The sequence below is a fragment of the Balearica regulorum genome, chromosome 3 (assembly GCF_011004875.1).
Source record: "Balearica regulorum gibbericeps isolate bBalReg1 chromosome 3, bBalReg1.pri, whole genome shotgun sequence".
In the NCBI taxonomy this organism is placed as follows: domain Eukaryota; kingdom Metazoa; phylum Chordata; class Aves; order Gruiformes; family Gruidae; genus Balearica; species Balearica regulorum.
Genome location: NC_046186.1, coordinates 75,239,255 through 75,252,627, shown reverse-complemented (window position 1 = coordinate 75,252,627; position 13,373 = coordinate 75,239,255). Strand labels below are relative to the sequence as shown.

The window sequence follows — 13,373 nt, the reverse complement described above, 5'->3', positions numbered from 1 at the left end:
CTTCTTGTGTATAAATCAAAAAAACTCTTTATTGATCCAACAGATTCCATTTTTCTTTTGGAGCACAAATAAATGAAATCCACAATTAAAACTGCAATGTGTTAAAGTATGCAACTTTCTTCTAACTATATTGTAACCAGAAATTTGCTATAAATATAATACATTGTAATATTTTGCCTTCCTCAATAAACAAAACCCCAACAGCTTCCAAAACTCTCTCTCTGCTCTAATAATTTTTTTTCTTCAAATTCTTCCTAGGTAGTACAAGGGGTTAAACAATGCTACTTAAAAATCCAGGCAGTGCATTAAAAAAAGAAAAAAAATCATGGGATATTTTATTAACAACCATCAGAAAACTAAAAACTGAGAACTCTAAGAAAAATATATCTCTGAAAAACAGGCCTAGGCAATTAGACTAAAATGCTGCATTAACACCCACTTTCATGTTATACTCCATGAAAGTATTATGCATTTGATTGCAACTAAGAGGTAGAATTCTTATTTCTTTTCTTCCTAATGACTATATTCTTGAACTGGAAGAAACTGTCCAAATGCCAGACTTCACACTTTGATCAATATTTGTGTTGGACACACGTGCAGAAAACTTTAAAAGAATATACCACTGTACTCAAGTGTGTCAAATTATAAACCTGACAGTTGCACTGAGTGGTATAAAATCACAACAAAGCCTACAAGTATTAAAAACTAGCCTCCTATCTCCCTCTTGAAAAATTAACTAACTTCAAAGATATGCCTTGGCTCAAAGTGCTGCATATATTCTAGAAAAAATCCCCTTCATATGTTGTGTGAAGACTAATTATCAAATAAACAAGTTCTGCATTTTCAAAATCATAAATACTAATTAACCCTCACCCTGTCAACTTATAAAGCTGCCAGAACCTCTCAGTGAAAATTCTCTAGAGTGTTACTTACTTGAAAAGGGCTTTTCAAGTGCATAGTGCTGCAGACTACTGCCTGCTCTGTCTTTTTCAACAGGTGGCTTAAACAGAAGCATGAAGGATATATAATAAAATACATGTAGTTTGAATGACAAAAATATAGGATGTATTTTCAACCAAAAAAAGGGCCCAGACTCACAAGCTGTAGATTTAGAGGCTGCTGTAGGGTGCAAGTCACATCTTATAAAAATAAACTGAAAAGACTTGCAGGAAAGATTTTTATATGTGGCAACTCGCTTCCCTCTTAATACCTTAACACATAGTTCCGCTGTGCATCTGGCAACAAATCTACAAACCACGATGGTTTGCTGGCTAGCAACTGAAAATTATTTATTAAAAAATAAATAATTCATAATCGAGTCATATCTAAGTTCACTTTGGTCACCATCAAACTGCTGTTCCTTCACTACCTGTTCTTTCTTTTCTCTACAGCTGTGTGACAGTCAGATCATGTGTCTCCATTTATACAAATCTCCTGTACAAGAGAGCTTTTCGTACTCTGCAGTAGAAATAAGAATCCAAAAAGCTCTTTATAAACACTAAGATAATATCATTGCGTGACTAGTAGGATTTTCAGTCAGGTGTGCAGGAAAAAAAAAAATTTAAAAAAAGAGTAAATTTGGAGAACTTTGGGAGACATGCCAGTGGTCTGACTGCAGTGTGGGAAGAAGGAACACCAACAGTCTGAAATATTACACCCAAATTGGAGGCCAAAAAGCAAGAAAGATACTAACATTGGTCTGCCAAAAAATTCACTCCTGACCTCTGCAAATACATTGTATAGCAGTGATTTCTGTTACATATCCTGATACAGGAATGGTTTCTTTTGTATTAAGTCTGCACAACCCTAAGAAGCCAAAGGTGTAGCAAGAAATAAAAACCCCTCCTGAAATCTTATGTGCTTAACTCTGTGTTTGCCAATATATAGTATTTCAAAATATTTATGGCAGACAATAACAATACTAAAATTGTTACCTAACGTAAAAAAAAAAAATTAAAAAATATATATCCTTGAGCTTATTTGCATGTTACAGTCATCTTAGCGCAACGTGTTAGTTATCAATACTAATTATTTAGTAAAATTATGCCAATGGACTGGCATATGTTAATTTCATAGATATTTTTAGTGAGCAAATTCATAATGTACGTCAGAACCACATGCTTTAACTACCATATTGTTCAGACAAAGCCATCCTATCTATTTATAAGACATAAGATTTTGCTCAAGTCAAACATGAATGAAGGAGCCAGTGGAAGACATGATGGGACAGAAAAGCACAGTGCAAATGATCTACTAGGATGCAAGTATGCGGAAACAGTTGTTATGGGTGATGTAAGTAGAATGAGGCTGCTACATCATGGAGCAGAGCTACCTGGTATCATTTGCACTGCTGACAGGTTTGGGTTGAGCTGAGTCGCTACCGATGGGAGCGGGGCGACTGACAGCAACGCTGCAATGGTTCCGTGCATCACAAGGGACACTCTGCGTGCTGTGGCAAGAAGAAAAACTTCAGGAAACAGTTTAAAAAAAAAAAAAAAGAGGAGTTGAAAGTTTATTTTAAAAATAAAATTTTGAAGTGTGCATAATAAGGCCTGATTTTAAAAGCTTTTCAAGTACATAAAGCCTTTTATGTGGAATAATTCTGGGTCTCAGAAGCTTCAAAGGCTGTCAATATGTACAATAATAATTTTAAAAATAAAAATCTCCAAATCTTTATAGTACTAGTTTCTGCCAACAGCTAAGCAACTTGAAAGAAAGGAAAAAAAAAAAAAAAAAAAAAATCAAGTGTGGAGTTTGACAGTGTGCTGACCTTCTTGAAAAATAAGGCCCTCTGTGTACAAATATACATGGCAAAGTTTATTTTGAAATTTTTAAAACCTACTTTTGCATTAAGTCTCATGTCAGCTCTTTCAAAGGGAAGCAAAACCATCCATTGTTTTAAGTGTCTTCACAGCAGGTTGGTAAGGACGCAGAAATGCCACCATATTCCAGAATGCTACATTTTGAAGTCTTATCTATGCTAAACCACAGAAAGTACTGTCACAGGCATGTACACCAACATTCAAAGTGAGGAAGGAAATAAGAGTCTTGCTAATGAGTAGTTTTCACTGAATTAAAGATTGTTACATTGAAAGACTGTTTTCAGGAAAGACAAAGGGGAGAAGAATGACTTCAAAGTGAGAAAGTGTGCAACGATAAAAACTGTAAAATAAAGGGGGGTGTGGGGGGCATGTGGAGAAACTGTATTGTCCTTAAAAGCACATCGATAAAATTCAGATCACTCACATGCTAATTTTTTCTACCTGCTTTGCCCTCAACAGGAAAGAAAAGGTGTTCCACTTACAGCATAGCCAAGGGAGGATAAACTGGTTTAGAACACTGTACTAATGCTAAATACCTGAAGCCTTCAGGTGTGGGGATGATAAGATGAGGATTTGGTGGATCACTGTGGCACCGAGGTACTTTTACAGGACGGGGGCTGTTTCGATGAATAGCTGCAAACATAAAAAAGGTATCACATTTACTCGGATGTCAGAAAAACTCTGTTAAGGCCATTTCAAGACACAAAATAAAAATAAATTCCTATTTTATAGAGTTAAGTGTGAACTGGCACATATTTTCTTATCCTTTCAGAAAAATCCAAATTATTCCAATTTTAAATAAATCAATTGTATGTATTAACATAATTCATATTATTGTATCATGTAACTCATCTATAAAATAATGAAAATTCTCCAGAGAACTAAAAACTAGCGATAAGAAGATGTGTACTTAGTTCACTAAAACTACACCTTCATTATTTCAACTTCACTGATTAAAGATGATTTGTTATCTTACTGCAAAATAAATATTAACAAACCAAATAATAATTAAAAAACAAACAGCATTATGATGTTCCTTTTGCATTAGAATTAGTTTTCTCAGACAATAACAGAAAGCAAAATGAGCTGGGAAAAAACCCCAAGTACGACAGTTTCACCCATACTAACGCCCCCCCATGACAGTCTGCCCCGGGGAAGAGGTACAAAGTGGTCAAACCTAAACGAGCCATCATTTTTTGTCCTCATGCCTAGCTCATTCAGTGCCCCTAAGAGTAGTGTGCAGTCTTCCCCTTCCCTCAGCCCCTCCTTAATTAGCCAGAAAAATATTGTGGCAGTCACATCGCAAGACAGCTGATTGCCCATCAAAGCAAGAGTCAGTACTTTCTGCCATGCTAGGTTAATCACAGTGAGCTGGATTTCTGCCTGGTTTGCACTGCCAGGACAAGGAAAAAAAGATGCCAGGGCCAGGTGTTGGTTGTGCTGTTATAATTCATAAGGACACTAGCAGAAGACCCAGAAGGCAGAACCTAACCCACTTGGGTGGACATAGGCTGTTTCACAAAGCAAAGAGATTGGATAAACACCATGAGACCCCCTCTATGTGCCTACAGGCAGTGGCACGGACACAACTGCATCCTCAGCTTTGGGAAAATGGGTAAAGATCACAGTGGGTTTAAGTCCCTCAACATGGTATGCAAACCCAACTAGGAATTCTTATTTTTCTCTTGATTACGAGACAGAAAGGGGTATCTGCAATATCAGCAGCCAGGGTACAGTTTATGTTTAGTTACATTTATTTCACATGTATTAAAGTTACAGCCTGCCGTTCAAGTCTGCGCCATCCATGTGCGTCACCCTCTCCCCATGCCTCTGAGCCAAAAGCTGTCAAGCAACTTAGTTTGTGTGATCTGCCGTAGCAATGCAATAGCATTTGTAAGAGTTTTAGTGCATTGAGATCACCATGCTAGTCATTTACCTAAACAGGCCTTCCTTTGAACAACAGTACCAAAAGGGAATGTATGGGGTTTACATCACAGTAAAGAATTTGGCTAAAATTTATTTTAGACTATGTTTCTTTCCAGAGGATTGGACGGACTTTCATTGTGAAAGGTTCCTCAGCTATAAGAGTTTCTCACTAAAATTATATCAAAACTGAAAATTTCCTGAAATACTGAAAAACCTCCTCTTGCCTGTGTCAAATTACCTTCCCGTCATGTCTTCTGCCATCAACCCTGTCCAGAAAGTGGACATCAGGAAAAAGAAAACAAGACGACATGGTATTTTGAAAGTTAAACCAGTCAATGGATTTGGGAGGAAGAAAAGAGAAACAGTGCTGAGAAAGAGATATGTAAAAGGGAAACACAGCTGAGGAAACATCCTTTTCTCAAGATAAACAATGAAATAGGTTGGTTTCACTCTAGTGCCAAAGATATTTTTTACACTATGGCAAATGTTATGATACTGGAGAACTATTTCCCACAGCTCTATTGTCAAGCCCCCAGGTGTAGCTCCTCTGTACCTCAATACTTACATAAAAGTCTGTCAGAAGTGTAAATATCTGCAGTGCCACAATAAAATTTTGGGAGAGGGAGCTGTAACTGCCTCCTTAAAGTTATAATCGCTTCTTTATCCAATCTTAAAAAAAAAAAAAAAATCGCAACCCTTTTCCAGATCTGCAAGACTTCACAGGGATTCAAGGACAAAGTCAGAGGAAAGCATCTGCGAAGCTTTTAAATTTCTTGAGTAAAACCACCACGTATTTACACTTTATCAGGCAACAGGTTTCACATCGACAATCATGAAAAGCTTAAACATACTTTTATTGGTATTTCTAGCATTTTAAAATTACTTTACAATCAAAATTCTGTAACAATACCAGCAAAGCTCCAGAACAAACGCCAGTAACTTCTGCCTTACCAAGGTACAAACCTGTAACAGGACTGTGAGGTTTTCCAATAACATGCCCAATGCACTCATTCATCAGAGCTTGTAAACTCTAGAATGGACAAACAAAAAAAAGCTGTGATATTTTATGTTACAAGACAGTTGATAGTCATGTGGTAAAGATCACAGTAATAAAATGACACTGGTTAAGTATGTAATCTGTCAAGTAAGCACCCCCACGTTCTATCAATTATATCAAACTTCAGGATCCACATTAGGGATGACTTCATTGATTTGTTTTTTTTTTTTTAAGCCAAGTCTTAAGTCTCGTCTTGCCTTTTGATCTTGTCAAAATTACGTAACCATAAGAACTGAACAATGATATATCATAAAGAATATTTCATAATATAAAGCTAGTGGAACTTAAAAACATCCATTGTTAATAAAATTAAAAATCAAGCTTGTTGGAAAAAGCTGCAACAACCTCCTCTACCCTCCCTCTAGCCACTCTGAGAAGAAACACCCAAAGAAAATGGGTGACAGTATGACAGCCTGAATCACAAGAGGCTTGTTTGTCTGTAAAACAAAAAATATGAAGTACTGCATATTAAAAGAATTCAACTTTCCTTATCTACCCATGAAGTTAGCAAAATTTTCATGAAAGAGTTTTTAATAGTTTTTTTTTATGAAAGAGTTTTTAATAGTTTTAAAATTTTCATGAAAGAGTGTTTAATAGTTAAACCACTGAACTGGGGCTCAGGCAATCTGAGATGGGTGTACTATTCACTGTATATGTAATCTTGGACAAGTTATTAAATCTTCCTCTGGTTCAACTTGTCAGAACACCAGGGACAAAATATGTCTTCACAATAAAGAAATAAATTTATGTTCTCAGGTACAGTTGTTATGAAGGCCACTTCTATATATCAGTCATTCAGACTAGTCAAAATTTCTTCCAGAAACTCATAAACTTAGTGAAGATCAGGAACTTGAAGCTAGATTAACAAAAACAAAAATTTAACCAAAAAAAAAAGATGTGTTTAGTCTGTGATTGGCATATGTTATCAACCCAGACTGAGCTAGAATCTCAGCTTTAGATCTAGACTGTCCTTTTTCTATGACATCAGGTATTATTTACATAAGAGATTAGGACTGGCATATGCATTTCTAGGTGAAATGCTGTGACCTGCGTTATACAGGGTCAGATTAATCAAAGTGGCTTCAAGTGATGCTCTCCAAAACCGAAATCCAGTTTAAGAAAGCAAAAGTTCAGAAATGGAGTTGAGGTTTTGGTTTCCCCCCTTCCTCTCCCACTTGATCAAAGTCTGACTTCACACCATCTTAACACTGGCTCTGAATTCTCTTCACTGCACCTCTGTCATAAAAACATACTATTTGAAGAAGTGCCATGATATCTTAGATAGTTATCAATCCACAGAAACACACTCATGCATGATTGCTATTTAATTATCCTTCAAGGTCACCACAAGGTTAAAAATTCTATTTTTGGACAAAATTACCAGTTTATAATGTCAAAGACCACATCAGATTTTCCGAACTTCTTGCCTCCTTAGAAAGTTCCCTCTAAATACTGAAGGGACGTCTAGCAAGATAGAATCACTAAAATACACATGTATTACTCTTCAAAATACCAGGTGTTTTAGAAACTGTGTCAAAGCAAACAAAGTTGAGGGGCTACTTCCTAAAGCTAAAGTATTAGTGTATTTCAAATACAAGCTTAACTCTGTAATTTAGGCAGACAACCCTTTCCCAACAACACATACATGGGACTAAAACATAACTTACTTGAGAGCTCTTGATAAAAATATATATGAAAAAGGACTAAACTACATAGTTTTTGTATTATGCAAGATTAATGTGGTTGGCATTTCATAACACATCTTGAAATTAATAAAAATCAGAGGTGCTGACACTCACATTCTGCTATTTTGTGGCAACTGTGCTTTCACTTCTCAGTAGTACTGTACCAAGATCAGAGAAATAAATACTCAGAATTTTGTTTCCACAGGAAAACAGGGAAGGCAGAGCACACAAAAATCCAGTTTTAGTCTACTATTTTTTAGATAGTAAAAACAAAAGAAAGATGCTTTAAAGTCTCTTCCATGTCAGCACAATTTGAAGAAATACATTTAAACAATTCTGATTTTTTTATTCATACCCATAAATGAACTCTGGGTGCTAACTAAGCCTCAAAAGCTTATATTCAGAAATTTATTATGACAACTATAAATTGTAACTGCAGAAAAGGTGCTGCCAAATTTCTCAAGAGACAAAGGGAGATAGCCTCCCAAGGCAGTACCAGCAACTTGTCAGCTATCTGAGAACATTAATGCCAGTGGTCACAAGCGTACTCTATTCAGAATCTTACAAACTGAAGAGATATCAACATCAACAGTTATATACAACAGCAATTGTTTCAGAACAGCATCTGTATTCAGACCCAGTTGTATAAAAAATATCCTTGGTATCATATAGCTTCACATGTATTTAGAAATAAACAAAACAGAGTAACTTGTTACGTACCAAGAAGTCATCTTCTGGGAGAGCTGAAATAAATGCCGGCTCAATGGCTTGAAGAAAATCAAAACCTTGAGTTGCCCACCTATCTCAAAGAAAAAGAAAAGACAGAAGATGAATTACTCTTCGGCTAAAGCCATCATAAGAATTTCACCAACATCCAAGAACAGTAAATCGCAGTTAGTTATTTTTCCTCTGGAAAATATGTTAAAATCTTTGTAAGAAAATGGATTAAAATATAAGAGGTAATATATTTAGCTTGTATTAATATTTGGCTAGTTATATTCAGATAAAGTCTGATTTTAGCAAGGACACTGCTTTATCTTTGTTCCTATTTGTGAGGTGATCAATCTCATCAAGTAATGGACCAATGTCATCTTAAGTTCTTTTTGGTCTTAAGTCCTATTTTGCTGTTAATATACTTTAAAAAGCCTTCTAAGTTGTTTTGTGTTTGTTTGTTTCCTTTTGTTTTTTTAAGATTAGCACACCAAGCTAACTAGCCTATCTGCACACAGTTCAGCCTACCCACTCTTTCCTCCTCTTCTTCTAGCAAGCAGAACAAACCACCTCCAGCTCAGACTGATCAGCCCTATACTTTAAGGAAACAAAACTGTCACTGATGTGCAATCTGCCGGCACAGATCGATATGAGGCACCTATTTTAATGCAAAAAAATTCTATTAAATTTTGATACACCAGCTGCAAAATGCTGCAAAACCACTTTGCCGCAAAAACACACTGCTGCAAGTAACAGTATCACTCTGCTTGGGCCAGTTGCCCAGTTCCTCTGTTTACATCCTTAAAGTGATGTAACTTTTCGTAACTTTCTTCATGAGTGCCCAGCAGTAGTGTTTCATAGCACCAACTGTAAGCACAATTTGAGCCCACTGGGCACAATATTACTGTCAACAGACAGAAAATACTTTGGACTACAACAAAAACTCATCCACAAATGCATCCATTACTGCAATCATAAACTGAAGAATTTTAACTGGAGTGGAAACACTTCCTCATCTGTGGGCCACACTTTAGATGCTTTCAGAAAGGACTACTAGGAGGACTTCTACAGGAGGCTAAAGCTTCATTACATATGTCGCCTCCACAACTGGCACAAAACAATTCTCCTTTCTCTGTAGAATACCCACAGAATGACTGTTGCATATTCTGCAATCTTTTTTGACTCCTGATCACATAGCACTTTTGTTCCAACCTAGAGACCCTTGTCTAAAGTCTTTTAATTGTCTGGGTCCAACAACCTCCACTTTTTCTTCCCATCTTCTGTCAGCTAAGATGAGGCAAAATGTTCCACAAAACCTTGTGCTAAGCGGTCGGAGCATTCATTTGTCTTTATGCATTTGCTATTCAAATTACTTTCAAAATTTAAGAGCCAGAATCATCAACAATTCCGAACTACTTCTAAACAATAAAGCATTATTCACAGTGTGAAAAGTCCGGCATGGTATTTAAACACAAACTACTATGGCAGTAACAAGTTGGGTGTTACCTGGGTCGAGTGCCTCGTCCACTCTCACATTTTGTTAGCACATAATTCATCCATTTTCTGGCAAAGCTGATATACTTGTCCCCGATTTTCTGTCTGAATTCTCCAGACATCAGACGAACAACTTCTTTATGATACTGTAAGAAACTAAAGATTACTTTTCACGTATTAATAAGAAGAACAAAAATACCACTTGCAATACCCACTGGAGTATTTGCAGGCTAATAAAACCCTATGGTATGGTAAGAGTCACATCCTATTCTTAGACAAAATTATTTTATTGAAGCAGTTGCATATTTATAGAAAAAAAATAATGAAAAAGTATATGATACAAAAATGTATTACAGTGAGAGGCAGCACTTGAGCTATATTGCATTCTTGTGTGCATATCGGCATGTGCTGATGTTTAACAGTGCACACATCGTTTAAGAAACATCCTACATAAATGCTCAGTTCTGAGACTGAACCAAAGTAGTGTTTATTTTTAGTTATATTGCAGGTAACATCAGGGGATAAAGGACTTCATATATGTACATTTAAAAAATTAAACAGAAATACCAGCTGTTCTTTAGAAGACTATCCTTAAAAGTGCATTAGGGTATGATATAATCTTAAAAAATTTTTTACAAAGCTCACAGGAATCAGATAGTGCAACAGTATACTAAAAGCATCTGAACATGACATTTCCTCATTAGCACTCTAAGGCAGGCACTCAAAAGCTATGTTCACTGCATCAAAGAACCACCATAACCTTTGAAAGAACAGCTCATATTACAGTATTATACTATTCTAGGCTGAAAAACTGCGAGAAGCCAAGTTACACAATGACATTCAATATCAAAGGATATTTCTAAATTCATCTAAAATGCTGCTAAGTAGGAGAGCCTACAAGACTACACCTGAATTCATCAAGTTCTTAAAGGTTTTTAGAGTTCCAGGCATTGCTAATTGGGGTCTGAATTTAACAGAGCTATCCATTCTTCAATCATGTTCACATAAGACCTCTGTGGCAACACGTTTCTTTTTTACGACGCTCTGCTAAAATTCTTCGTATTTCCACAGAGTTATAGTTACTTTATTTGCACCAATGCAAAACCAGAAATTTCAATTGGTTTTTACCAAAAGTACAAAACAAATGTGTCATTTAGGTTTTTGTTTCCTTACCTCAAACCCAAAATTATAACCCTGAATCATGGCTTCCCGGTAGTATTGCTGCAAAGTGGCAGATTCAGATTCATCAACTTCAGCATCAAACTCAGATGTGAACATGTGATCAACTCTATCAATGGCACTGCTTATCTTATTGCATAGCTGTAATGCATCATTCTGCGTAACAACAACAAAAAAGGATGGGAGGGGAGCATCAAATTATTATTTCTATTCTACAGTTGACAAGACTAAGGCAAACATGAATCTAACAATGACATTATTTTAAATGGAAGAGTACTTTAATGATATCACAATTCATTCAGATTTGAAAAAACTAAGCAAGTCTTATCATTAACTGAAGTATTATAATTAGGTTTGTTTGCTTGAATGAGATTAACTTTAAAAACAAAGACAGCAAAGCATGGGGGAGAAGAAGCAAACAAAACCACCACAAAAACCAAACAAACAAGAACAGAGAAAATTAGTGACGTGACCAAGCCTTCGGTTGTGCTTTCGCCCTGGCACGTGGACACAGCTTCTATTGAACTCAAGAAGAAATGTAGCGACCTGATATTGCAACCTCAACCTAACAAATCTTTGCTTCTCTGAGTCCTACAAACAAACAAAAAACACCCCACCAAAGAAAACCCTCATCCAAAAAAAAAAAACCAAACCAAGAAACCACCAAACAAAAAACTCCCACAACAAAAAAAAAAACCAAACCACCCACAAACCACCAAATCCCTACTTCAAAAAGAAAAGCAGAAAAACAGAGACACCCCTACCCACTTTTACATCACAAAGCAGCCATCTCCAAATACAGGGGAAAAAAAGTTGTTTCTTGCAGATTATGGATTTTGATAGAATTAATTTTTATGAAATCAAACACTTTCTTTCAAATCAACAGTGCTCTCACACGAAGATGTATTTATTCTGTTGCTATGAGTATTTCTATTGCATTATGACTTGTTTCCCACTTACCCAGCGCAAAATGATTACACCAGTATTGCTCAAAATTACACTCACAAATCCTTTGCAAAAACAGAATGAAAACTGTACTGAAATTAAAGTCCATAGAGGCTGTATAAATTACAACTGTAGAATATGTCATTAGCATTGCCATCAAGTCTGCTTACACGTTTTTACTTATCAGTGAGCAAAGCACTGTCAAGTTTGACTGAGATAATCTCGAAAACTGCTTACCTTTAGCTGTTGTAGAGCTTTGGCAATGACTGGTTGGCTGGATGTCTGTTCTTGATGCAGGGATATTAGCCCTTCAATAGACTGCTGGAAAGCTTTTCTCTGACTCACAAGGTGGGCAGATTGAATGACTACAAGGAGGAGGTTATCAACCTAGGAATACAAGATACCACTAGTACCCCTCTATAAAAAAATACAGAATCATAGACTGGTTTGGGTTGGAAGGGACCTCAAAGATCATCTAGTTCCAACTCCCCTGCCATGGGCAGGGATACCCTCCACTAGACCAGGTTGCTCAAAGCCCCATCCAACCTGGCCTTGAACACTGCCAGGGATGGGGCATCCACAACCTCTCTGGGCAACCTGTTCCAGTGCCTCACCACCCTCACAGTAAAGAAGTTCTTCCTAATACCTAATCTAAATCTATCACCCTTCAGCTTAGAGCCATTACTCCTTGTCCTATCACTACACTCCCTGATAAACAGTTCCTCTCCATATTTCTTGTAGGCCCCGTTTAGGTACTAGAAGGCCTCAATTAGGTTTCCCCGGAGCCTTCTTTTCTCCAGGCTGAACAACCCCAACTCTCTCAGCCTGTCTTCATAGGAGAGGTGCTCCAGCCCTCTGACCATCTTCATGGCCCTCCTCTGGACTCGCTCCAACAGCTCCATGTCCTTCTTATGTTGGGAGCCCAAGAGCTGGACGCAGTACTCCAAGTGGGGTCTCACGAGAGCAGAGCAGAGGGGCAAAATCACCTCCCAGTCATGTCCCACATCAGCAAATTCCAACTGGTTCTTTTTTTAATTCTAAAATATGAAAGACTTCTCTTGTTGCTATTCATGAAAATCTTTAATTCACACAGTAAAGCTTGATGATGGCAACTGAACTTGATATACGAGCAGAGCTCTATTAGGGCAAATGCCACAGCAAGTTTTCAAGGGATTATTCACTTCTGGAAAGGTTTGGGAAACACTTTATTAAAATTATCTTCAGAATAGTTATACAGAGAAAGGCAGCATCTGAACAAAATAATTGTATTTTCTCAGAGCAGATGAAGGTAACAACCATCACATAAATAAGCAGGTTTTATCCAGGTAATGTAATACACTTCAGGAATAAAACCTACTATTGAACAGGGAAAGCCATAGATTTACCACACAGTATTTGCTCAAATTTTTAAAATTATTAAAACATAAGAATATGTTTTGGACACTAGAGCTCTGATATCACTAAAGTCTATAAAAGTGCAGTCACGGATGGTGTTGCCTTTGCTGTGGCACTATGAGTCACATTAAGCTCTGTTGTTTTCAAACTACAGACAAT

General features: G+C 36.7%; 1 protein-coding gene across 6 annotated transcripts in view; it reads right to left on the bottom strand.

Moving 5' to 3' along the window:
• The window catches only part of MAP3K4 (mitogen-activated protein kinase kinase kinase 4), a 71,171-nt gene that overhangs the window by 18,808 nt on the left and 38,990 nt on the right, over nucleotides 1–13,373 (bottom strand). For 3 of the 6 annotated variants that reach the window (XM_075748506.1, XM_075748510.1, XM_075748511.1), the window contains exons 11-17: nucleotides 12,057–12,206; nucleotides 10,869–11,030; nucleotides 9,708–9,841; nucleotides 8,211–8,289; nucleotides 5,700–5,778; nucleotides 3,359–3,455; nucleotides 2,333–2,449 (exon numbers count right to left, since the gene is read on the bottom strand). In XM_075748506.1, coding sequence (XP_075604621.1) covers nucleotides 2,333–2,449; nucleotides 3,359–3,455; nucleotides 5,700–5,778; nucleotides 8,211–8,289; nucleotides 9,708–9,841; nucleotides 10,869–11,030; nucleotides 12,057–12,206 — 818 coding nt within the window. The remainder of the gene's footprint in view (nucleotides 1–2,332; nucleotides 2,450–3,358; nucleotides 3,456–5,699; nucleotides 5,779–8,210; nucleotides 8,290–9,707; nucleotides 9,842–10,868; nucleotides 11,031–12,056; nucleotides 12,207–13,373) is intronic. The other 3 variants (XM_075748507.1, XM_075748509.1, XM_075748508.1) reach the window with 3 other exon arrangements.